This window comes from Haemaphysalis longicornis, unplaced genomic scaffold (genome assembly GCF_048455015.1).
Source record: "Haemaphysalis longicornis isolate Haplotype H1 unplaced genomic scaffold, Haemaphysalis longicornis Haplotype H1 scaffold_6, whole genome shotgun sequence".
In the NCBI taxonomy this organism is placed as follows: Eukaryota; Metazoa; Arthropoda; class Arachnida; order Ixodida; family Ixodidae; genus Haemaphysalis; species Haemaphysalis longicornis.
The window spans coordinates 41,397,188-41,421,595 of NW_027526407.1; the positions used below are offsets into that span (position 1 = coordinate 41,397,188).

The 24,408-nt window shown below is 46.2% G+C and overlaps 1 protein-coding gene across 2 annotated transcripts in view; it reads right to left on the reverse strand.

Moving 5' to 3' along the window:
* Positions 1-2,296: 2,296 nt before the first annotated feature.
* Positions 2,297-24,408, reverse strand: part of LOC144142512 (fibronectin-like) — a 64,856-nt gene continuing 42,744 nt past the window's right edge. Inside the window, exons 12-17 of one of the 2 annotated variants that reach the window (XM_077674074.1) lie at positions 23,419-23,694; positions 22,071-22,373; positions 21,049-21,111; positions 18,869-19,144; positions 15,572-15,871; positions 2,297-2,493 (exon numbers count right to left, since the gene is read on the reverse strand). In XM_077674074.1, coding sequence (XP_077530200.1) covers positions 2,336-2,493; positions 15,572-15,871; positions 18,869-19,144; positions 21,049-21,111; positions 22,071-22,373; positions 23,419-23,694 — 1,376 coding nt within the window. In that variant the 3' untranslated portion in view covers positions 2,297-2,335. Of the gene's footprint in view, positions 2,494-15,571; positions 15,872-18,868; positions 19,145-21,048; positions 21,331-22,070; positions 22,374-23,418; positions 23,695-24,408 lie in introns of both variants that reach the window. The other variant, XM_077674073.1, reaches the window with a different exon arrangement.

Sequence of the window (24,408 nt, forward strand, 5' to 3'; positions counted from 1 at the left end):
ATTATTTCGTGTGCGCTGATAAATCGGCTCCAAGATACTTTTGGGGCTTCCGTGTGTTGAATTCTACTAAGTGCTACAATCTCAAGGGCTTTATAATCGTGCAAACATGCTACTCATCTATGTCACGATTGCGCACTCACGAAGAAAAGCACGGGCAGCCTTCAGTTTTGAAGTTCTTGTACATAACACCGAAATTTGGACATTTCCGTTGTACATAAATGCATCGTATGGTTCTGGCCCAGCGCAGACATGTTTCTCTTGGCACTAACACTTCTTCGTCTTGCATAGCGTAAGAACTTTTAAATGTGCCTTTTGCATTCTCCTACTCCACGTGTAATTCAAATTTACTTGCGGGAGCGTCCTACCCCCCCCCCCCCCCTCCCTTTGGCGCTATGGTTTTAAAGCAAAGCTTTCTAGCTCTACCATCCCATGGTTCTTTCATGGTTCATGGCGTGCGGGAAAAGACACTGCAACGGTGGCTGCACAGGGAAGGGCGGTTTCACTCACGGAGCAGAGTGTAGATGGCGCGGGGAATTTACCCAACGTTCCTCGCGCGCCGCGCCGGCGGCCGCATCGGCGGGACTCGTCTTTGTCGTCTGCTTTAGCGACGGTTGTTTTCCGCCTGTTTAGGTGGAGCTTCACGCCCATTGCGCGCTTTTTGTCGCACGGCTTGAATAAATTGTTCGACAGCGCCCCTGAGTAACCCGGACACGACGAAATTAAGTGGTCGTACGGCAAAGATAGCTTAAAGATTGCTTTGCAGGGAACGAAAACGAAATGTAGAGACCACATAGAGGCATCTGGTCGCTAAACAGACACTACCTTTTGCACCCTCCTTGCCACTAATGGGACTCCGTTGTCTAGATTGGTAAATACCAATTCGGTTGTGTTTTAACAGGTATCACAAAATGCAGAAGGAGCAACTGGTTCTGATAAAAAGCGATTGTAAGAGTTCCCCCAGCTTTCTCGCTTACTAAACTCACTAATTTAAATCGGTATAAATGGGAATAACAAAGCTCAAATGCCGAATTGTGTCGCGCGGTGATGTAGCCCCGAGCTGGCACGTTGGGATGGCTAGGTTCTCTGTCACACCTTTCGAATGGTACTCCTCGCCGTTTTCTTTCTGTCGACGCACGGCCTGGCTACGGCGGCTATCAGGCACCTTCGCGCGAGGAACGCTGGGTAAATTCGCCGTGCCATCTACAGTGCGTTCCGTGAGTGAAACCCTCCACCCCCAGCACCCCTCCCGCCGGCGCCTCCTCCGCGTTCGGAGGTTATTGTCCCGCAAGCCGCGAAAGAATAGGGTAGAAAGCTTTGCTTTGAAATTCAACTTGGAAATTTAACAGGTTATATTGGTCGCTTAGTGAACAAGGACTGACATAGTCGGCGGCAGCCTCCTGCGAGACCGGTGGCTTGTTAGGCGCACTTCCTGCTCAAGATTACGGGTATGCCGCCGGAATGCCGCTTCCCATGTGGGTGGCGTCGATAATGCTGCTACTTGAGTTCCAGCAAAGGCGCTCGGCATTGGCTACAGAGCGCCCCTTAGCAAAGACATACGGGCTATTTCAGCGACCCAGTGGGTCTTTAAGCCACCCCATAAATGTCGTACACCCATTGTTTTTGTACTTGGCACCGGAAAAAATGTCACCCCCGTGCTTTGGAAAAAAACCGATACAACTCACCACTCAAAGGAATTCTGTCACTGTCGACTCAAAAACACTCTTGTAATCACATTTTACGGCCATTTCAAAATCACTAAGGTTTAAAAAGTTGGGAAACCAAATGAGCTGGCGAAGGTTTGATAGAGGTAGTGTGGAACGGTTCATGCCACTCGAAATATTTTTATGGCTCTTGCAGACTTAGCAGCCTTTAACAAACGACTGATGTACAAAGCTATGTAAAGCCTTGTACAAAGTGACCGTACAAAGCAAGCGCCCTTTACCTGGAAGCGTCTGGGTCATCGATGTGCACTTCCTAAAAGTTAACCGGAAGGGTGCGTTTCCTACCATACTTCATGTACGGGAATCTTTTTGTACCAAGGAAGCGTTCGAGGTAAATTACAAGTACAGAATACCACTAAATAAAGGCAATCGTGATATCCATGACTTTAGTGGTGGTTCCGCTTCTCACATGATCAAAATAATTACGAGCCATCGTAAGGTTTCGAACAAAAAATCAACGCATTCGCAATCCCTCGATTTCATGACCCTTCGACAAGAAAGGTCCCTACGAGAAAGATCTGGTCACAGTTCTCCCGCAAATTTTATACTATGAACAAAGAATCAACAAATGAGGTTATAAAAATCATATGCAATTTATTCGCGCGTTTTCATACTTACATAATTATAAAGTGTGGCTTACAAATATCACATGCGAGCCACGAACGTAGCTTGTTAGAGAGCTTCGTTACTGCTGGCAGGATCTCTTGCCACGTTCGCGTAATATCACTCTCAGTTTCAGTGTCCTTCAGCGGTTGTAAGCTGTCTTCGGTCCCTGAAACAAACAAAACGCCATTTTTACTAGACAGTTTGTAGTACTCCCAACACACACGCCTTGAGACGGGCTGTTGTAGTTTAGTTATTTTATTGCGAGAATTGTTTCGAACAACTTTAGGTCGCTTGAGCGCCAGTTTTAGTCTATTAACCTTTGAGAACAAGAGGAAGGTTTTGAATTATTTAAGTTATCTGCAGGTGAAGCACCAACATAGCACCAGAAGCTAAAGCACCCGCTGCAGCTTTAGCTTCATTTCAAATAGCTAATAACAATGAAGCTTTAGCTTCATTTAAAATAGCAAAACACAAAACACATTTGAACTAACAAATTTAAGTTTCATACAATTGAAGAACTGGTCCTCACATTGTAAGTTTGCGTTACGCATGCTTATTCCAAATAAACATCCGCCGTTTCCGGTGGCTTTGCAACCACGTTTTTTCTACAGTAAAACTACTGAGTTCGTGGAAAGAACGACCTAGTTATTCAGAGCGCAGCAAAAATAGCGTAACCAACTGTTTTCTATCAGTTGTGCAACAAATTGAGCAGGTAGCAGGAAACCTAAGCCCATGTTGTGAAACACTGAATACGAAAGCATCTGTGCCTGGCTTAGCTCGAAAACGAAAAAAAATGGTCCTGGAAAAAATGCTCCCGGTGCCAATCTACGAAAAAATGGTCCCATGCTGGGGTCGACGTGTTCCCATTTAAGTTAGTAAGATGTGAAGTTTTTTTGCAGTTCTGGTTTTGGCCCTTCGCGCTTCAGCTAAAGAGTTAGGAAATAGATGGGATGCTTTAATATTCACATATGGGCAAGAAATGAACGCTTCTGGAAACTGAAGTCTAACAAAGAAAATTGGGTAGAGAGACAGACCGAAGGACCGAAGGACGAACGGTTTTATGGATGGATGGATGGACGGATGTATGTACGTACAGATGGATGGATGGATGGTAGGGATGAGCTTCTATTAATATTTTAATCAAGTTAATAGGAAGACAATTATCGATTAATTGATTGGTTTATCAGTTGGTGTAGATTGCAAAACGAATAAAAAATAATACTAGATTTTGAGTTCGAGGTTTCTTTTCTTGATTTCAGGTAATCACATGGAGGCGTTGAAATCCTGTACAATCCCGCATTTTCAAGCAGTGTGGGTCTAGCACATTTTGGTGCTGGCCATTTCGGTGCAGGACGTTTCGGTGCAGGACGTTTCTGTGCGGACATTTTGGCGCACAAACATTTTGGAGCATGGACCTTTCGGTGTGAAAACTTTCGGCGACTGAATATACGGGTCCTTGTTTGGTTGAAACAGCTAGTCATTATTTTATTTCCGCTTAACGTGGTTTATGGACCCCATTTTAGCCCAGTGATTCCATTGTTAGATTGATGAAATGTCATAATTTTGCAGGTATGCTTAGAAATTGAACATTTGTACATTTTTGTTTATTCCCTCATTCAGGCAATACCTGTTATACAGCCAACGAGAGCAGAGCTCCACCGAGCGCTCCAGCGTCGAGGCCATCCCAGCGCCGACATGGAGGACCTTCTGTTCCCGAAGGGACCTGCGGCAACCCAACGGGAAGTGTTCACTTATCTGCTTCACTTCCTGGAGACGACCGGCCTCACGCAGCGGCTGTAGCCCGGAGTGCAGTGATTGACTGGTGTGCCCGGACTGACAGCGTTCTAGGACTGACAGCTCTCTTTATACCTTTCTCTCCCTCTCTCTCTATTTCTACTTTATCCTATCACTCCCGCTCTACTTCCCTTCCCCTGCACTGGGTTGTATGCAGGTGAGCTCCCTGCCGAGCTCAAAATATCCCCAGTGAATTTCCTTTCATTTTCCCGTCGCAAACCACAACCCCCCAGCCAACTGATTGAATTCTTTTGCACGTGTTTTTTTTAACTTACGGCAAGACTTTAATTTATACTCGCCCTTGTTTGCGGCATGCAAATCAGCTAAGCCCATTACCCGGTCTTTACGATGATCTGACGCATCTTTTGTGTAATTTTTCTAAAATGAAATGCACAATCTCACTGTCCAAAAGTTTACAACCCATCGGTTGCCCCCCAAAATGCAGAAAACCTTATGAAACGTTAGCTCTAGGCTGCGCTATCACGTTAAAATGAGTTTGCAACACTGTTGTCTTCACCTTTTTTTACGGACATGTCTAGGATATGGTCCTGGAGGAAGAACTGGCCTTTTTGAAAACTGCTGCAGCTTGTATATCTCCGCAATGTTGATAAAGCGCATATGGGTTGTGCGTACAAATACCATTCATTCACATGCTCAGGCAAACCAACCTTCCTTTTATGGTTACATGCTTACTTTCATGTCATTTTTAATTCTTCGCCACAGCAGCCTCCCGCCGCCTCATCTTCGAATTTCCGCATAGCCAGCTTTCCCGTTCAAAATTCTAACCTCGCAGGAACCTAGGAAAATTACTTCAGGAAAGTGATATTTGGCACAAAGCAAGACTTCAACGGGAAGATAGAAACACTAGAAGAACGTCTCAGGATTCTCAATAGTTTATATGTAATTCACGATCAAATTTTACTCCCCATGCATTTCTGTGGGATAGTTTCTATGGCTCAGAAACCTAGCCGCAAAACGTGCAAGACTTGAAACTGTGCGCAAAGCAAGTTTTCACACCCAATATTAGCAGCGCGAAAGAAGTTTACATTACGCTAAATAACTACAGATTAATCGCTGTTGAACGGACTGCCATGAGCGGGAAAGCTGCACATAAATTTTCCCCAGGTTTCTTTTGCAGTCATTATTTTTGGTTTCCCCTGAAATTCTCACAGCCCTATAGGTGGAGGTCTCGGCAGTGTCACCGCATTGATGCAACAAAAAGCTATACGTTCACCATGACCTCTAACAGCCTCTCTAATGCGCAACAAAAAGCCCCCCGAAAAGCCGCTGAGGACACAATGACCAGTATTGTTGGCGCCTGCCTCCCCAATTCCAGGAACAAGCTTTTTGGCTACACCTTCCACCCGTCGCAGTCATATCGACGGCACCCCTATCCGAAAATTGCTTTTTGTTCTTCTTCAGTCGCCCCATCGGCAATTAACTCTTCAAGTCGGCTATCATGATCACCTCAGACATTCCTGGCTTTCTTCCATTATAATAAAAAATGAATAGGCTGTTTTGCCGAGAGCTGCGACAGTCGTGTTCAAGTTTTCGACGTCCAGTTTACCCATTGTAGAAGCAGAAGTGACACCCCGCTCTAACAAAGAGGCTGGTACCCGGCGGTGCCCAGCCTTTCTTACTCCCACCCCTTTAGCGACGCCCCTGAAAGTGCGATCGTCGGTTAGTTTTTAAGTAGAACAGACACCGAATACAACGACGACGAGATTGAGAGCGAAAATAGTGAAAAAGAAATGCAAACGCGCTCTCATTTCATTTCCCCTCGTTTCATTTCCTTTCTTCTTTTCTTGCGGTGGTTTGACGGGGAAGGGCAGGAAATAGGAATAGAATAAAAGCAGCAGCGGCTTGCAGAGTTGGGTCAAGCGAAATAAAAGCGCTTCGGTAACACTTGAATTAGAGTATTAAAATTTGAAGTGAAGTAAATTAAGGTTTATTTTTTAATATCTATTTTCGAAATGTGGTTTTACGCGCTGATGCTCCACCTCAGTTGAGCGTTCGTTCCCGCGCAGTGAGGCCCAAGCACAATTCTCGAACGTAAAATCATATCGTCTGATGAAATCACATTATTAAAGCAAATGGTTAGAAGAATGCCTGGGACATCCCGCGCACCGAAATGTCCGCACCAAAATGTCGGGGTCCCCATTATTGTGTGCGTGTCTCGATGTGGGCTAAACCGACATTCGCGTTGTACAGACGTGGCGTGAGCGCACCTTTAACTGTCGATATTTCCCGAAGGAGAGAGGTCAGAGCTTCTTGTATTCGACTACATGCGCTTTCGGCGGAAACAGAAAAAATGGTCCCGGAAAAAATGGTACCGGAAAAAATGGTTCCGGAGAAAATGGGCCCGGAAAAAAATTGTCCCAGAAAAAAAATGGTCCTAGCGCCAATCTAGGTAAAAATGGTCCCATGCTTGGGTCGTCGTGTATCCTTTTATGTTAGTAAGATGTGAACTTTTTTTGCGGTTTTGGTTTTCTCCCTCCGCGTTTCAGCTAAAGGGTTAGGAAATAGTTGTGATGCTTTAATATTCATAGATGGGCAAAAATGAACATTTCTAGGAGCTAAAGCCTCACAAAGAAATTTGGGTAGGAAGATGGACGGACGGACGGTTTTGGATGGATGCATGGACAGATATATGTACAGATGGATAAATGGTAGGGCTGAGCTCCGATTAAAAATTTTAACCAAGTTAATTGGCAGGCAATTATCGATTAATTGATTGGTTTATCAGTTGGTGTGGATTACAAAACGAATAAAAAATACTACCAGATTTCGAGTTCCAAGTCTCTTTTCTTGCTCTCAGGTAATTGAATCGGAAGTGTTGAAATCGTATATAATCCCGCATTTTAAAGCAATGTGAGTCTACGCCATTTCGGTGCCCGGACACGTTTTGAGAAACTATTGACCGACAAAAATTTCGGGTGCTTGCTTGTCTGATACAGATCGTCATTATTTTATTTCTGCATAACGTGGATTATGGATAACATTCCAGTGCAGTGATTGCATTTTTAGCTTGATGCACTCGCACAGAAAAAGAACGGGTAATCCGAAAATATAAATCGCACACTTAAAAACACCTGCACTACCGACTGAAGAACTTGTAAATACAACACAAAACAATACGTAAGATAACCTGGTGAGTGTAACAGACCGGACTATCTGCTATCGGCATTCGCCCTAGGCGATATCGCATCGCCTCGCCCTCCTTTCCCCCCTTCAGTCTGCTTTACTTTCCTTCCTTGCCTTTCTTTCCCCCTTCCCCGCTGTGAACACGGCTACTTAAGCGCAGCAAATAAACGGCCGGGGGTCTTTCGTCTTGGCAAGGCCCAGCCAAATGTTCATCGTCGCCTTGTTTGTCAGTCAAACGTTACATGGTGTCAGAAGTGGTCCTGACCTTCGAGATGGACGTCGTCAAGCCCCCGGAAGCGCTGCAACTCTCCGGTAACATCAGGAAAAACTGGCTGGTATTCAAGCAGAAGCTGCAGCTGTTCATCACCGCTACGGAACCGGAGAATCCCCGCCCATCGGCCGTAAAAGCAGCGATTCTTCTGAGCACCGCGGGGGACGAGGCGCTCGTTGTCTACAACAACTTCTCGTTTGCCGCAGATGAGAGCAGAGAAGATTATGACAAGTTAGTGCGGAAGTTTGAAGACTATTGTGTCGACCAGGGTAATGAAGTCTACGAAAGGCACATTTTTCGACTGCGAACACAGGAAGAGGCCGAGCCTTTTGAGCGGTTCCTACGGGACTTAAAAAAGCAAGCAAAGCTGTGCAACTTTGGCTCACTTGAAGAGTCTATGATCAGGGACCAAGTGGTTTTTGGGACAAATAATGCAAAACTTCGAGAAAAGTTGCTAAGTGACAAAGACTTAAACTTGCAGAAAGCAGAAGAAATTTGCAAAGCCGCTGAGATTTCTGCCCTTCAGAGCGCAGCATGGTCAAAGGAAAGCCTGCACGTTGACTTCACACGCCGGACAAACCGCATGAAGTTTGCGAATGGGACTCGGTGTTGAAATTGTAACAAGGTACATGCCCCCGAGCGGTGCCCGGCATACGGAAAAACGTGTTATGCATGCAAGAAACGAAATCACTTCGCTGCATGCTGCAACAATGCTCGCAGGATAAACGAGGTGCACAAGTCGGAAGAAAGCGACGAAAACTTTGACATCTTGGGCATCAGCGTTTGCGGCGTCACCGGAGCCGTAGGAGCGGATTGGATGGTTCGCGGCAAAATAGCCGGTCAGGAGATACAATTCAAGGTAGACACCGGGTCTCAGGCAAATTTGCTGCCCCTAACTCTGTTCAACCGAATCGCCAACGCAAGCACTCCGCGAAGGAGCGCAGCCGTCCTCGCCGCATACAACGGCAGCGCAATCATGCACGTTAGCGTGGCGACCGAAGATCTCGAGATCAGTGGAGCGCAGCATTCCGTCTCGTTTTTTATTGTGAAAAAGGGGCGCCAAGCCATCCTTGGCTTACAGGCGTGCCAACAGTTTGGTCTGATACCGATGACGACGGACGCTGTGAATGTAGGCGATGAGCGAGCACAATTCCAGCTTGCCTTTCCTGACCTCTTCAGCGGGACAGGCTGCGTCAAGCGACCCTACAAAATGGTGCTACGAGAGGATGCCGTTCCAGTCTTCCAGCCTGCCCGCAGAGTACCCATAGCGTTGAAAGGGCGCCTGCGACAAGAACTTGAAAGAATGGAAAACGCCTCAATCATCGTCAAGGTGGATGAACCAACCGATTGTGTAAGCCCCCTGGTTGTGCACAAAAAGGATGGCACGCTTCGCATTTGCATGGGCCCGAGAGCAGTGAACAGGAGCATCAAGCGGGAGCACTATCCTATGCCTTCTCGAGAGGACATAGAGAGCGAGCTGGCTGGAGCAAAATCCTTCTCCCGGCTCGACGCCAATGCCGGCTTTCATCAGATTCCTTTAGACGAGGCGACGTCACGAATATGCACTTTTGCGACACCATTTGGGCGGTACCGTTTTTTGCGTCTTCCTTTCGGAATTTCCTCGGCCAGCGAGGTGTTCCAAAAGACGTTAACAGAGATGTTCGAAGGGCTGACGGGAGTGCGCGTCTACGTAGACGACGTTTTAATATCTGGCGACTCAAAGTAAGAACATGACGAACGCGTCACTGCGGTGCTAAGACGGGCACAGGAGGAAGGGCTAACATTTAATCCAGCTAAGTGTGTGTTCTGCACCACACAAGTTGCATTCCTTGGCGATGTTATAGGAAGAGACGGAATTCGTCCTAGTCCCGATTTAATCGAAAGCGTCCGTGCCATTCCAGTTCCAAAAGATAAACAGGGTGTGCGTAGACTGCTCGGTGTTGTGAACTACTTTCGGAAATACCTGCCAGCATTGAGCGACAAAACAGCGTTGCTTCGAAGCCTAGTGAAAGAAGCCTCGGTGTTTGAGTGGACAACAGCCCATGAGCGAGAATGGGACCAGATCTGCGCAGCGCTTACAAATCCTCCGTTGCTGGCGCTTTTTGATGAAAAAAGAAACACAAAGATAACTGCGGACGCCTCGGGAATGGGTATCGGTGCTGCCTTATTGCAAAGACACGGGGATGACTGGCGCCCAGTGACCTACGCTTCAAGGGCGCTGACGCCGAGTGAAGAACGATACGCCCAGATAGAAAAGGAAACACTTGCAATCGTTTTCGCTTGTGAAAAATTTCATCAGTACGTATATGAACGAAAGATTACGGTTGAAACTGATCACCGGCCATTAATTGCGATTGCCCAAAAGAACATTGGAGATATGCCACCCAGACTGCAACGGTCTTTCATCCGTCTGATGAAATTTGATTTTTTATTGCAGTTTGTACCTGGGAAGGACCTGTTACTCGCAGACATGCTGTCCCGGGCCGCACTACCAACTGGCGGAAACGACCAAGTTGAGGACGTGGACGTTCACACAACGCAAGTAGTCTCCAGCATCATAAGCAAAGCGACTATGTTGCGACTACAAAAGGAAACCCTTGAAGATCCGCTTCTCAGCCGCACTATGAAGCAAATGGAAGGTGGCATGGCAATAGACGGCGTACTGAAGCCGTGTGCGGAAGAGCTATCAGTGGTCAATAGAGTGATGCTCAAGGGTTGCAAAGTGGTTGTGCCTAAATCGATGCGTGCGGAAATTCTTGAGCGAATTCACGAAGGCCACTTGGGTATGAACAAGTGTAAGGCTAGAGCTCGTAGATTGGTTTTCTGGCCGGGAATGAGCCGTGACATTGAACAACGAGCGCGAACTTGCAGCGTATGTCGAAAGTACGCATACAGCCAACCGAGTGAACCCCTCCTGCTACAGCCAACGCCCGACCGACCGTGGCATCGCGTAGGAATAGACCTATTTACATTCGCTGGAGATCACTACGTTGTTGTGTTTGATGCCCATTCTAACTTTCCAGACGTCGAGAAGCTAAGAGGTACCACGGCGGTGGAAGTAATCGACAAGATATCTGCTATCTTCTCTAGATACGGCATTCTCAGTCAAGTTTGCACCGACCACGGGCCTCAATTTGCATCGCGAGAGTTCGCGTCGTTCGTACACCGGTATGACTTCGAACATATCACGTCAAGTCCCGAGTTCCCATGGTCAAATGGCTTAGCTGAAAAGGGGGTGCAGATCGTGAAGCGTATTCTAAAGAAAACCCACGAGTCTCGTGGTGATGTATGGCTGGGTCTGTTGGCTTATCGATCTTCTCCCCTTGACAGCGGTCCATCACCCGGAGAACTACTGCAAGGTCGACGCCTGCACGCCACACTTCCTGAATACAATGTCGACGGAGGGATCCCCGTATTGAAACAGAGTCAATCTTCCCTAGGCAGGCCACTAACACCCTTGGAAGCCGGAAACGTGGTCCAGATCAAACACTGAAGCTGGTCACGCCGAGCGAAAGTGGTAACAGAGACTGCACCACGATCATACGTGGTGAGAACAGAAGACCATGGCCTCCTCAGACGCAACCGACAGCACTTGCTGCGAACGGACGAAAACTTCGACGGCGAGGTCAGCCACGTCGGTGACGGTAACCCGCACCCCGACGCGAGGCCCTCGACGGAGTGCACTGACAGACATCGAGGCAACATCACGCCGGGAAACCCACCAGGCAGTCACCAGGCGGAACCAGCTCATCCAGGTGGTGATTCTAACGCCACCACTTCACCAGAGACTCCAGGAAGCCCACTGGCTGGACTGCGCCGGTCAGGACGCCAGCGCAGCGAACCGAAGCGCCTTCACTACGGGCCATCCTTCCATCAAGTAAACGAGTGCAAAACAAATCAGTGTTTTGAAAATGTGTGAAGAGAAGATGTAACAGACCGGACTATCTGCTATCGGCATTCGCCCTAGGCGATATCGCCTCGCCCTCCTCTCCCCCCTTCAGTCTGCTTTACTTTCCTTCCTTGCCTTTCTTTCCCCCTTCCCCGCTGTGAACACGGCTACTTAAGCGCAGCAAATAAACGGCCGGGGGTCTTTCGTCTTGGCAAGGCCCAGCCAAATGTTCATCGTCGCCATGTTTGTCAGTCAAACGTTACAGTGAGTGCCTCTATTATTTTACCTGTTTTTAAAATTTGCTTGTGTTAAATTGCGTCACAATGCATTGCAAAATGTTTTTATTCTATTACGCCGAGTGTGACAGACTACAAGAATGTAAATCACTAAAATAGATTACGCTTGACGTGATGTGATATGCTTTTAAGGAATCATAATTTGGCACAAACAATGAGCACAACCGCTTTTTTTAACAAATGACCTTTCTGAGGCAGGCTCAGCACACATGTTCCACGAGGACGGCAGTAAAGCAAGATCTGATCAAAGTAACCCGAGCACTAACAAAATTTCTTGAATATCGACCACCGCCTTGTCACCCGGACAGTGCCTTGCTGCTTACATCAAACTCAAACGTTACTTGGAGCACTCAGGCTTTGGGAACGACAAGAACTTCGCCGTAGTTGGCCGAGAGTAGACTGTTTGCATGCTGTTCTTTACATATGTCATGATTGAATTTTTGTACAGAATGCCGCATTCTTGCAGCCGACACGAAACTTGCTCTTCTCGCAACGTCCTTTTTTCAGAATGAGACCCATTCATGAAACATATTTTAACCCCAAAGCCTGTAATTAACCCTTTTAGTTCATAGTGCCACGTGACGTTAGATTGGTTTTTGCACAGCACAATAACATCCAGTTCTTCGGGTGGATCTGAAAACGAAATATATGAGCACTAGAAAATGCAATTAGTGCATATGAAACACGAATACTAATCACACCCTCAATTCTTCCTGCTGGTGCTTTGAATAATCCAAAAAGTGTTTGCATTATTCGTAATTTTCTTTCGAAGTTTTCGTTGAATGTCGCTTGTGCGAGAACAACTGCTTTCATTTAAAATTCGTAGTTTTACAGCTATATTTGGTTCTTTACTACTCGGAAAAACATTCCTACCGTTTTTAAGCACAAACACTGGCTTTAATATGCATGCTCTTGCGAAACACAAGCAATGTTCACAATGGAAGTACCAACGCCAAGCGAGAAAGAATGTACTGGCCGTCGCATATACGGACACTGAAAAAGATGGCAATATATGCGCCTATAGATATATTCTACATAAAAACATACGCATGCAAGTGTTCATATATATATGGATCCCCGAAGCTCTTTTCATGCAAGGCGGCACGATACACATACGTTTTAACTCTTTTCTGCCAACTCCGCTATTCATGAAGTATTGTATGGTCATCTTCGAGTTAGATTTTACAAGCTTGTAATATATTCCGTTTTTTTCCTGCCAAATACCTTCTGCGAGGCTGCTTTATTTCTTTTGATTTAAAACAATGCCAGCGTAGCAGTTACCTGTTGACATTCGATCGCTCACATGAAGACTCTCTCGGACAGAGAGAGAGAGAGAGAACAAACTTTTATTTAAAAAAAAACGGGTGTAGCGAGGGGGGGGGAGGTTGCGGACGACCAGAGGTCCGCCGCGACCGCCAGAGCTCGGGAGGTGACCAGCACTTGGCTGGACTCCTAGGAGCTACCCAGGGCCTGCTCCTAGTGGGATGAGGAGGGGAGTGGAGAGTATGGGTCAGCAGGACATTCGCAAAGAGAGTTATACAGAGTATTCAGCTGACCGCACTTGGGGCAGTGGGGTGTGTGGAATTGATGCGAATGCGTATGTATTAGTTGAGTACAATGAGGGAACGTGTGCGTCTGTAGTATCCGCCACATGTGGACACCCTCTGGGGATAGGTGTGGGTGTGGAGTAGGAGAATACACGGAGGAGGCGGTAATGAAGGGTAATTTCTATGAAACTGAGAGGAGACTCGGAGGTCTCGTTCTCCGGAGGCAAGTGTATAGGTGTAGAAGAAACAGCGGCCCGGGAAGTAAGAGCTCGAGCGCGTGAATTCTCTGCCTCGTTAGCCCCTATGCCGGTGTGGGCCTGGGTCCACACCAGTTGCACGGGGTCGGTCGGGGGGCTTTGGAGAAGCATTTTTAGGGCTACGGGGGATATAAAGCCTTTGGCGAAGTGCCGGATGGCTTGCTGCAAGTCTGATAGGACGGTGATTGTGGTGGTACTCTGGTAGTGCGCAAGGGCAATGGCCGCTTCCTCCGCCGTAGTTGCACGTGAGGTGGAGATGGTGGCAGTGTGTGTCGGCACGTTGATGTCAGGGGCGGTAACCCCGACGGCATAGCCGGTTTATGTGGGTATTAGGCTGCATCTACGTACAGGGTGTGTTTGGTAGGGGGGTGGAGTGTTGCATGATGATTTGCATGAGCTGCTCGGCGGCTGGCATGGAATATGGTGTGCATGTGACGGGGAAGCGGTTTGATGCGGATGAGAGCTCGGATGTTGCGTGGAATAGGTTGGGGGTAGTGAATTTTGTGAGGGGTGTGTGCCCTGTGATTTGAAGTATGTAATGGCCCGTGGGTGTGGTGGAGAGTCTGGCGAGTTGGGCTGCCCGGTGGGCATCAAGGAGTTCAGGGATCGTGTTATGGATGCCTAAGGACATAAGGCGATTTGTGGACATGCTTACACATACACACATGAACACATACTTGCTCCCCCGAAAACACGTCTTCCCTCACAGACCGAACATAACTTCCCCCAATGTTTCAGTGGAAGATTGTGCATAAAAAGAACCAGCGAAAAAGACGGAGGACATAACCAGAAGGAGCACAAACACATCGCTGGACAAACAGACATGCCCCATGCAGCACAAACATGCCCAGCTGCGTGTTTTTGCTGCTTCTCATGTAATGCTTCTTTTTTTCCCTGGTTCGTTTTATGCCCAGTATCAACCAAATCTTCCAGCATCTCGCACGCTTCAGTATAAGAGTGATTGCTTTTAAAATGCCTGCCAAACATGAAAGAAAATGCGGGTCGACACTCTCGGCGGCTGGGCTTCATTACCCCCGATCGTGTACTGACCGTACGAAGGCATAGGTCGGTTGGACCATACGACCTGCAATGGTATTACCTGTGGCTGCTTCAGCTCTTCCACGTGACCCCCGAAAAGCGCACGCAGCCAGTCCTTAAGGTATGACCCCCTGGCGAACAATTCGACCTGGCTGCAAACGCATTTTTTTTTCGTTGTTCCCAGAACACGCAATATAACGCCCATTCCAATTATGTTTCCCTCTAAAGTAAACTTAAAATACGAGGCCCGACGTAGTCGGCCGTTAGTTCTAAGTCGAGCTGGCGCTACCGAATGCGTGCTAATGTCTCGTACACTATTGATTGATTGTAGGGTTTAACGCGCCGACGCAACGCAGGCGATGAGGCGCGCCGTAGTGGAGGGCACCGGATTAATTTTGACCACCTGGGGATCTTTAACGTGCGCCGAAATCTCGCACACACGGGCGTTTTTGCTTTTCGCTTCCATCAGAAAAGCGGCCGCCGCGGCCGGGAATCGAACCCGCGACCTCGTGCTCAGAAGCGCAACGCCTTAGCCACTGAGCCACCGCGGCGGGTGTCTCGTACACTAGGGCATTATTAATTAGCAACGTCAATTTGGTATGTTATGTATGGGCTGGGTAATAGGACACGCAGGCCGCGGAAACACACAAGACAGCGAATGTCGTGGGTGTAATTTCTGTTCACGGTTTGAATAGGTTATGACCTCCTTGAACGAGTGCCACCTTGCCCGACCATACGTTGCTTTGCCCTCGTATGTGTCGCCGCCGATTTTGTATAGCAGACCACGCATGTAGCAAAAGTCAAATCATGAGACACCTTTAACACAGGAGCGGCTACTCGACTCAATTTCACACCCCAGGTCTTCGTCCTGTGAGTCATAAACGTTGGGGCAGAGCGGAGAGTCCACATTACGTAGGAAAAAAATATGGATTAAAAAACATTCAACATCATAGAACGAACCATGCGCGTAAACCGAAGCATACTGGTCCTGTAGAGGTGATGGCTCACCTAGTTGGTGTGTTGAGACTTCAAACATGGTCCTTGTTCCATTAACTCGTTCGTGATGGGTGGAATTGATGAAAGCCAACACTGAGCAGCTGAAAGTTTTTGCGAACAGCCGCAAACCCACGATCACTTCCAGAGATGTCTTCAGCTCGAGCATGTTTCTAGCCACATAATATTCACCCCCGACTTCTCTGCACTCTATAGTGTAGCCGTCCACATCGATGTCGTTCGGGGCGTCCCAGGTAGCGTTGAGGAAAACGCTGTCCACAATTTCATATTTTAGGTTTGAGACTGCACCTGGTGCTGTAAGGAGAAAACGGAAATTGAGGGTTATTTAACGAGAAACTCAGCTGTAAATTACCATTCCCTTGGGCAGAGACCGAAAAAAACAAGCTCGCACAACAGTAGATTTAGGTGGTTCTGGTACTGTTCTGTCTGAAACGATGTTCTAGGTCCAATTACAATGCAACTATTTACATCTATGTGCCACTGTTTAAAATAAATTCATATTTTGCCAGTTCATTTATAGCAAACCAAACTACAGTTGACCGAAATGTTCGTCTGCTGATAAGCTTTGTGTACCCTTTATAGCTGTGGGGAAGCAAATCAATACAGACCCGACTTGGAAGACAGGCTCCTGTTGCCATAACAACATGGTTTCGGCTTATCTCGAAATCGTCACTGTCGCGCCATATAACCCACAACTCCGACCAGCACATTAAGTACCTGTCAGTACACGGTAAACCCGGGTTTAGAAGATCAATTTGGCCTACAACAGACGTGTATAGCACCTAAGCTATTACAACCTCAAAAATGTGAACCGGGAAAGTGTCACAACTCATGGATTTTCTTAGGTTAAGTACTGCTATAAGAGGATCGCGGTTTTTCTAAATGCAGGTTACCGAGTACAATATTTCTTCCAAGACAAAATAGTGACAAGTCACAACTATTCTGCACTTTCAAGCGCGATCTCTTGCGCATTTTATGCTGATTCCGTGCTAGAATCATCAAGTTCGTAGCAGCCGCAGGCACAAAATCCAATTTGGTTCCTTCGTGTAGGTATTTTCGCTTTCCTATTTAAGTGCCAGTAGATTAACGTTTGGATTACCTCTTGATTTCCCAATGCCAAAGACGATGGCTGGTGAAAGTGACTTTTTGTTTCCCGACACTGTTGTGCATGGCTTAACTATTTTGATGGCTTCCATTAGCTTCTTGACCATTCTTGCGCACCGAAGAAGAAAACAATCATTGCCTTCTTGACTAGTCCAACCAAGCAAGAGCACCATATAATTATTCCTTTGCTTCACGTTATAGCGCAAGGCGACTGGAAACACCCAAGCGACGCAAGGTATAGCTGCTTCACTGCAAAATGTGTCCAAGCTCGAGTTCACGTTCATCACCTTTCGCCATTTCTCTTTCCCTACTTCACTTCCGGCCCGCAGATTGCTCGGCGAAAGTACATTTAAACGCCGTTATCCGGAAGTCACTGAACAAAAACCATGCCCTTTTCTTACCACCGGCTGTCACGGATGTCGGAATTTATTGCTTCATTTTATCTTTACTAAACAAACTAAAAATCTGCATCGGACCACGTCGGTTTCAATAACGAAATACTCAAGAATGCTTTTGGTGGTAGTCATCGCATCTTGTACGCCCGTTTTTAACAGTCTCTTTCATCTAGTATAATCACCGAAGATTGGAGAATAGCAAAAGTAATCGCTATTTTTAAATGCGGCAATTCTTTATCGCCGCTTAACTACAGTCCTATATCAATAAGGAGCTCCATATATAAACTTCTCGAACACATCATTCACACACAAAAGATGAACTATTTGAAAAAACATAATATCATCTTTAAATACCAACAGGGCTTCAGAAAAGCATACTCGTGTGAGACACAGCTTGCTGGATTCGTTAACGACCTTCACTCATACGTCGCCGCTGGCCTCCAAACAGACTCAATATTTCTACATTTTTCTAAGGCCTTCGACCGGGTACCACACTACAGATCCCTAATCAAACTTACACAACTCAATATTCCTCCTCGTGTAATCGCATGGCTTAACGACTTCCTGCCATCAAAAATTCAATTCACATCGACAAACAACGTTAATTGTTCATTCGGTCTTGTCCACTCTGGTGTCCCCTAAGGCAGCGTCCTGGGACTTTACTGTTTCTATTTTTATTAATGACCTACTTAATTGCGTCCCTTCGAGAATCAGGCTTTTTTGCTGATGAGTGTGTTATTCATCGCACAATAACTTGCGCCCCTGACCAACTAACCCTCCAAACTGATCTCAACTCTATATCTACGTGGTGCTCTACTTGGTTAATGTCACTGAACAATTTCAAAACTAAGCTTATGTCTTTTTCAAACAGCGCATCACGCATTCAACTTCTGATTCCTTAAATAACACAACTGTTGAGCTTACTAACAGTTACAAGTATCTGAGCCTTAACCTGCACGCTGACCTGAAATGGAATCACCACATCAACATCACTCTTGCATCCGCCAACAACTCATTGGGATATTTAATACACATAATGAAACATACCCCATCACAACATCAAAAACTCTTGCCAGGCCTAAAATTGAATAGGCATCTGCCATTTGGGACCCTAACAAAGCATATCTAGTTGACCTAATTGTATCCCTTCAAATTCGTGCCGCTCGTTTCATCTCTTTAGTTTATTCACGTCACATCAGCGTCACGGTTCTTAAACTTCGTGCATCCTTACCAATTCTTTCAAATCGGCGTAAACTATCACGGTTATCACTGTTTCATAAACTGTACGAAAACCCTTCACTTCTTGCCAATTGCTTTTCTTTGTCAGCAGCCATTTTCCCCTGACGTGACGATGCCTTAAAAGGGACGCATGTAAAGTGCCACAACTGCAGCTGTTAGCAATCATTCATACCTCGCACAATTATTGATTGGAATGCCCCCATCTCACATTGCAACTATCACCAATCCAATCAAATTTCAAGAACTAATAAGCACTACCATATTATTTTAACTTCCCTAAATGTTTTCTTGGGTGTGTTTATGTGTTTTCTGAGTTCTTGGTATTTTTTCTGTACATGTATTTGTATTTTTTGCCATCCACGAACTTGTACCTGCTTTTTTTTTGCCTATAACCTGTTTGGTAGCTTTATTTGCATTGTTATTTTCCAATACTTCTCACCCCCTATGTAATACCCTCCATATGAGGGCCTTTAGCGGTATTTTGAATGAAATGAAATTTCTCGTTTGGATCTATTACTCTAAAATCTACATTGAGATTTAGAGTTCAACTCACGCAATGGGTACGTCTGCGCAGTACGACTTTGTCCGGTGCCTTGACACGTCTTGGAATTACGCGTCACTTGCGCCTGGGCGGAGATCGTGTACGAAGTGTCGGGGGCGAGGCCAGTGAAGGCGAGTTGCCCAAGATTTCCCAAGACTATATGTTCATCGCATTTTTTAGGCGTCGTGCAGACCAAGAATTGTATCTGGTGTGCCCATTCTTCGGTCCAGGTCGCTTGTATCGACGAGTAGTTCAACGCAGTCAAGTCGAAGCTTTTAATATCAGGAACTGCAATAAAAATGTTAAATGTTCAACTTTTACTACACGTTGGCTTATTCAAAAACTCAGGCAGTGTTTCCAACCGGATGTGCAGTCTATGGTAAAATAAGGCACAGAAATAAGATAAAAAGAGAATCGTAAAGTGCCGCCACCTAGAGCCATTCAATTTTCGAATGAGATGGTGCGCATGTTCGAAGGAGACCATACGTGTACCCGTAAAGTCTTGTTCTAGAGCAACAACTGCTGAAAAAAAAGTGTTGGGCAGCAGACCCTCAGTGCCATACTCGATCGGTTATGGCACTTTTTTAAAAGGGCGACCTGTAAAAAAGAGGTCTTGGGAATTGGATTAATAATAAAAACACCACGCCATCTGGTTGCTAAGCATTCAGATGGTGATGCCGTGACGTTAACCTAGCTGTGTTCCTATTGGCCTAAGGTCGGGCCCCTCTAAGCGGCACGGGAGGCGTTCGTGGGGGATGCTCCACGGGTCCAACATTTAGCCCTTTGCGCATTTAGCAGCGCCGCAGCTACGAATTCGCAGGGGAAATCGAATTATGTAGAACGCGCTTTATCTTCTGCTTCATGCCGGAACAGCCACTCCTTGTTCCGCATGCGTAACTAAATTTCATTGCGCTCGCCGAAGACCCGCCAACTGACATTTTGGGGACTGTTTAGGAGCAGTGCTCCACATGCATAGATCCTTTCGCCACTGAGCCCCAACCGCAAGGGTTGTTTTATTGAATTAACGTCCTTCTTCCGCCTTCACCCTAGACGTGTTTTCTTTACTCGTGCAAGTCCCATTTCCCATCACAGTGAAAGAGTCCGCAAGCGCCTAATTGTATACTTCTTGATTGATAATGTGGTTACAGCGGCGACGCTACACTGGCGACGAGGCGTGGCTCAGTGGAGGGCTTAATTTTGACCACCCGGGATCTTTAACGTGAGCCGAAATCTCGAACACCGCCGTTTTCTCTTTACGCCTCCTTCAGAAAATCGGCCGCTCTGGCCGGGATGCCTACCCGCGTCCTTGCGCAATTCTCTTGTTCTAGATTCTTGAATCCATGATCATGGCAAATTGACAAGCTTTTTAGCAGTGCGCGCGGGGTCAAACTAAAAAAGACATGAAATTTTATGAGAGAGTGGGAAGGTGCTAGTTACCCCCTTGCCACTCCCCCTCCCCCCACACTCTATGGGCGCTTATGCACCAAATGGACCACAAACTGCGACATTGCTCAAAATTGGAAGGCTAACGATAAATCTCGTGGTCATGGAACAATATTTTAAAGATGCGAATTAATCTTCTCACATGCTGTATTTTGCCAATATCCCCGACGGGAGGGCAGTGGCCAAGGCGTTGTGCTGCTGAGGCCAAGGAAGCGGTGGGTTAAATCCAAGCCGCGATGGCTGATTTTTATGAGGAAGCAAGAAATCAAAACGCAAGTTTGTCAAGATGTAGATAGGCGTTGAAGATCACCGGCTGGCCGATATTATTCCCGATGGCCTAATTTCTTTTTCGCGAATTCACGACGACGCCTTAGCCATCTATCCCGGATTTATGGCTCATAGAAGTGTGTATATCTCCACAAAATAATCGGAGGAAAACGAAGTAAATATTACTTCTTTATCGCCTGTACGGTGTCAAAGTAAATATACATTGATGACACGACTGGTTCCCACAATATTTCCGAGTACCGTTGACTTAGCACAATCCCGTGGCTACTACAAAATTAGCCGTTGCTATAATTTCGATATTTAGCTTATCTCTATACCCAACATCAACACAATCGGAAATTACTGCAGTCCTGTCGCTTATATATGTGCAAGAGATATTCTGCCCAAGAAAAAGCGTTCTCAATACGGTCTTGGATCCACCTATTGTGTACTAAGAATGCACGGAACTTATCCGTACTCACCCTCGGGATAAGTTGAAAACCGCCTGATAGCTGGCAGGCCGATTTTAGGTCCAGCAAACGAATCTACAAAGGCCGAAATAAAAATGGTATAGTTCCCGTCCACTCTTGGAAGGTGGACGGTATGATTCCTCTCAACGGCATCAAGTTCCATGTTTAGGCACGGAGCTTCGGCGTCGGGGCAGAGCGCAAGCTTAAATTTGTCCGGATTAGAACATTTGTATTTCCAGATGATAACAACTTTATCCTCGCAAGATACGTCGGCCACGAGGTCCGTTGGAAAGCCTGAAATAATAGAACAGCAAGTACAGAAGTCACAAAATTGCGAGAGAAATTTTCAGTGCTATGTTCGTCAACACCCTAACCACACTCTAAACAGTTACACCGGTATGCTTTAGACTTTTCGATCGTAATTAAGGTTTTTGCGGAATTTCAGAGACAAGTGAAGTGCAAATCCGAAGAAACATCGTGAATGTTACAGCATCACTCTGTAGTGCCTTGAAACTTCTCGAGTCGTGCAAATACAACACAACGACACCTGTGTAGCTATGTTAGTTTTCTATTTCCATCTTTTTTTCAAGTATTTAAGCAATTTTTCTATTCTACATCTTTCCTCGTTAAAACGTGTATTTTTGGGGAGTGACGTGAGCAGCGTATGCCGTGGTGTTGTGTTTGCCTTACCTTGCTAATAATTGCAGAGGACAAGTTAAAGTGATTGTATAAAACGACGTCACAAAAGCGTGAAGCCGTCACCTATTGGAATTTTTGTGCTTTTATATTTCGACCTTTAAAAGGCACCGCACATGAACTAAGGATTAATTTACGTAACCTGGAGATTTTTCATGCTTAGAGCAGGCGGAAAAATTACTCGCCGTACATAGGGCTTATGTGTTTTAATTGTGTTTTAAATTCCCGCTCGAGTAGCCGAGTACTTGTTCTACCGCGCCATTGGACCAAATTCTATTTGTAAAGTTTTGCAAGAAGATCACAAGGGAGCACAAATAGCAGACGCAGCTCTCACTCACCTATGTGCTTAATGGTGACCTCAAACGTGCGCTTTGGCCCATGCACTCGCTGCCCTTTCTTGTCGTGGTTATAAGCCCATACGGCGCAATAGAACTCTCCAACAGGCTTCTGAAGCTTCAGGTTGACTTGCACTAATGGCTGCAGTGATTCAACATCCTTTGTCACATTTTTTGTCGTTTTAGAATTTACGCATCTAATTGTGTACCCTTTCACCGTCTTCACTTCCTTCGGCGAGTTCCAGCTGGCTACCAAAATACTGCCGTTCTTGATGTCATACCTAATTCCCGTAACATTTCCAGGCGCTGAAAAAAGCAAAAGAGCCGGGCGTCACGTATAATGTCAATATTCACGCATTGAAGCAACTGGGCTTTTTCGAAGAACAGTTGCTTGTGATTACACAGGTTAAATAGCGCTGTATGAACTGGAGTAAGATTTTCGGTGCAATAAAATTCCTTGCACTAGCAGTACCCTAGCGATTACGTACATGCCGGGTAGCTAGCAATCTAGTCATGGCAAAACAAACTTCACTCTCCAAAGACAACCAAAGGCCTCCAAAGGACATTTACTTCGAGAGAACATAGGTGTGCTGCGAAGGTTTCACAAAGCTCCTATATATCAAGATTGGTGCCTCTATGAGAGCACAAAAAACCCATCAAGGTTTAAAATCATAAAATATCAATATGCAAATCTCCCTACAACTTCGTAATAGTGGCGTAACTTCCGCAATACACTAAACTCCGGCTCAATGTGAGTGCCAGCTGGTCAAGATGATGTTTTTAATGGTCGCAAACAGCACTGACAGCTGTTTTTCCAGTCCCCATACAACAAGTCACCGTATGAAGACTGTACAATTCAAGTTCCTCACTTTTAATTTCCTCCCAGGCACTCTTTTATCACCAATTCAATCGAGAGTGAGGGGCTGTACCAACATCGGGGACAGGTACAATATGCCAACAAAACAACCAACCACCCTGAAGAAGGTGGCAAACCAACAAGACAAGGGCTGGTGCGGTAACCACCGTGCGGAAACATTGTCGTGGCAACTGCTTCGTTAACCCCTCCCCCCGGCCAGCTGAGCTGATAAGCTTAATTAATGACTAACGATTTATTGGGCGGCTTTTCTAAAATAACGCAGGTTTCTTCGATGGCTTATGTTTCGATGATAAGGAATAAAAGCGCGAAAATCGGGATGATCTGAACAATAGGGAATAGCGCTTAATGACGTTAGCGTACCGTCTCAAGCTATCGTTCTTTGAACATCTGGGAAAGTGCCATGGACACGTATGCTGGAAAGTTAGAAATAAGCTTGCTAAAATCTCGTCCAATCCTCACATTGTAGCTCCTCACCTTCCGCAAAAGTGGACACACTGTGACTCTGCGGTGGGCCCTTGCAGGTTATATTGTCAAGGGTCACCTCGGCCTGGGCAGATACATTGTACTCGGTGTCCGGATGGAGGCCAGTGAAGGTGTGCTGAAGCAAGGTTCCAACAACCGTGTGGCTTTGGCAGTCGTGGGGCGTCGTGCACACGTTGAATTCTATTTCATGGTCCCACTTTTTTTTCCAGGTCACACGCAGTGCGGTGGTGTTTAGAGCGCTCACACTCACGTCATCAAGTTCGGGCACTGGAAGAGAGAATAAATCAGTTCATCGCTCCGACAAATGGCTGCAGGAGTAATCCAGGTAATTACCCCAGAACTCAACTACATTTTCTTTTAACTTGTCGACATCACAAAGAAATGAGAAGATCTTTGAAATGCATCTTCCTCTTTCAGAAGGCTATGGAAGGTTGAACGCTCCCGGTGTTATCGTCCAATGGGAGCACACTTTTACAGGGGCGCACAGACACAGGTAGCGACCGTAAAGTAGCAGAAGGTACGCGGTCGCATATCGAACTCCTGCGTTCAGACACTTATCAAGTTTCGTATGAACGATATAAAGCCATATGTTTTTCGGTGGTGCTCTTTTCAGCTTCTAAGAGTCACGTTTCCGGAATTTTGAGACAAACACATGGTGCGTTTTGTGTATTTTCATTTTAAAATATACGCAATTTTGAAGAAAAAGCCCAGTGACGAGTTAAGGTTTCGTATATTTTTTTTCTAGACAAGTAACCTTCAACGCATGTGTTCCGATGTACCAGGCCGGCATTGCTCATGTCGTACGAGTTACTCACTATTGCAGATTGACATATGGGCCGGGGCTGAAAATTAACAAAAATGTACCCTCTCGTCTGATTTCGCGATATTTTGGTAACTGTTTGTCCCCTGCAGAACGCAAAGCTAACTTTGGGCTTACCTTTGCTGTTATTTGGATTTTGGTTTTGTTTTAGGGACAACTAA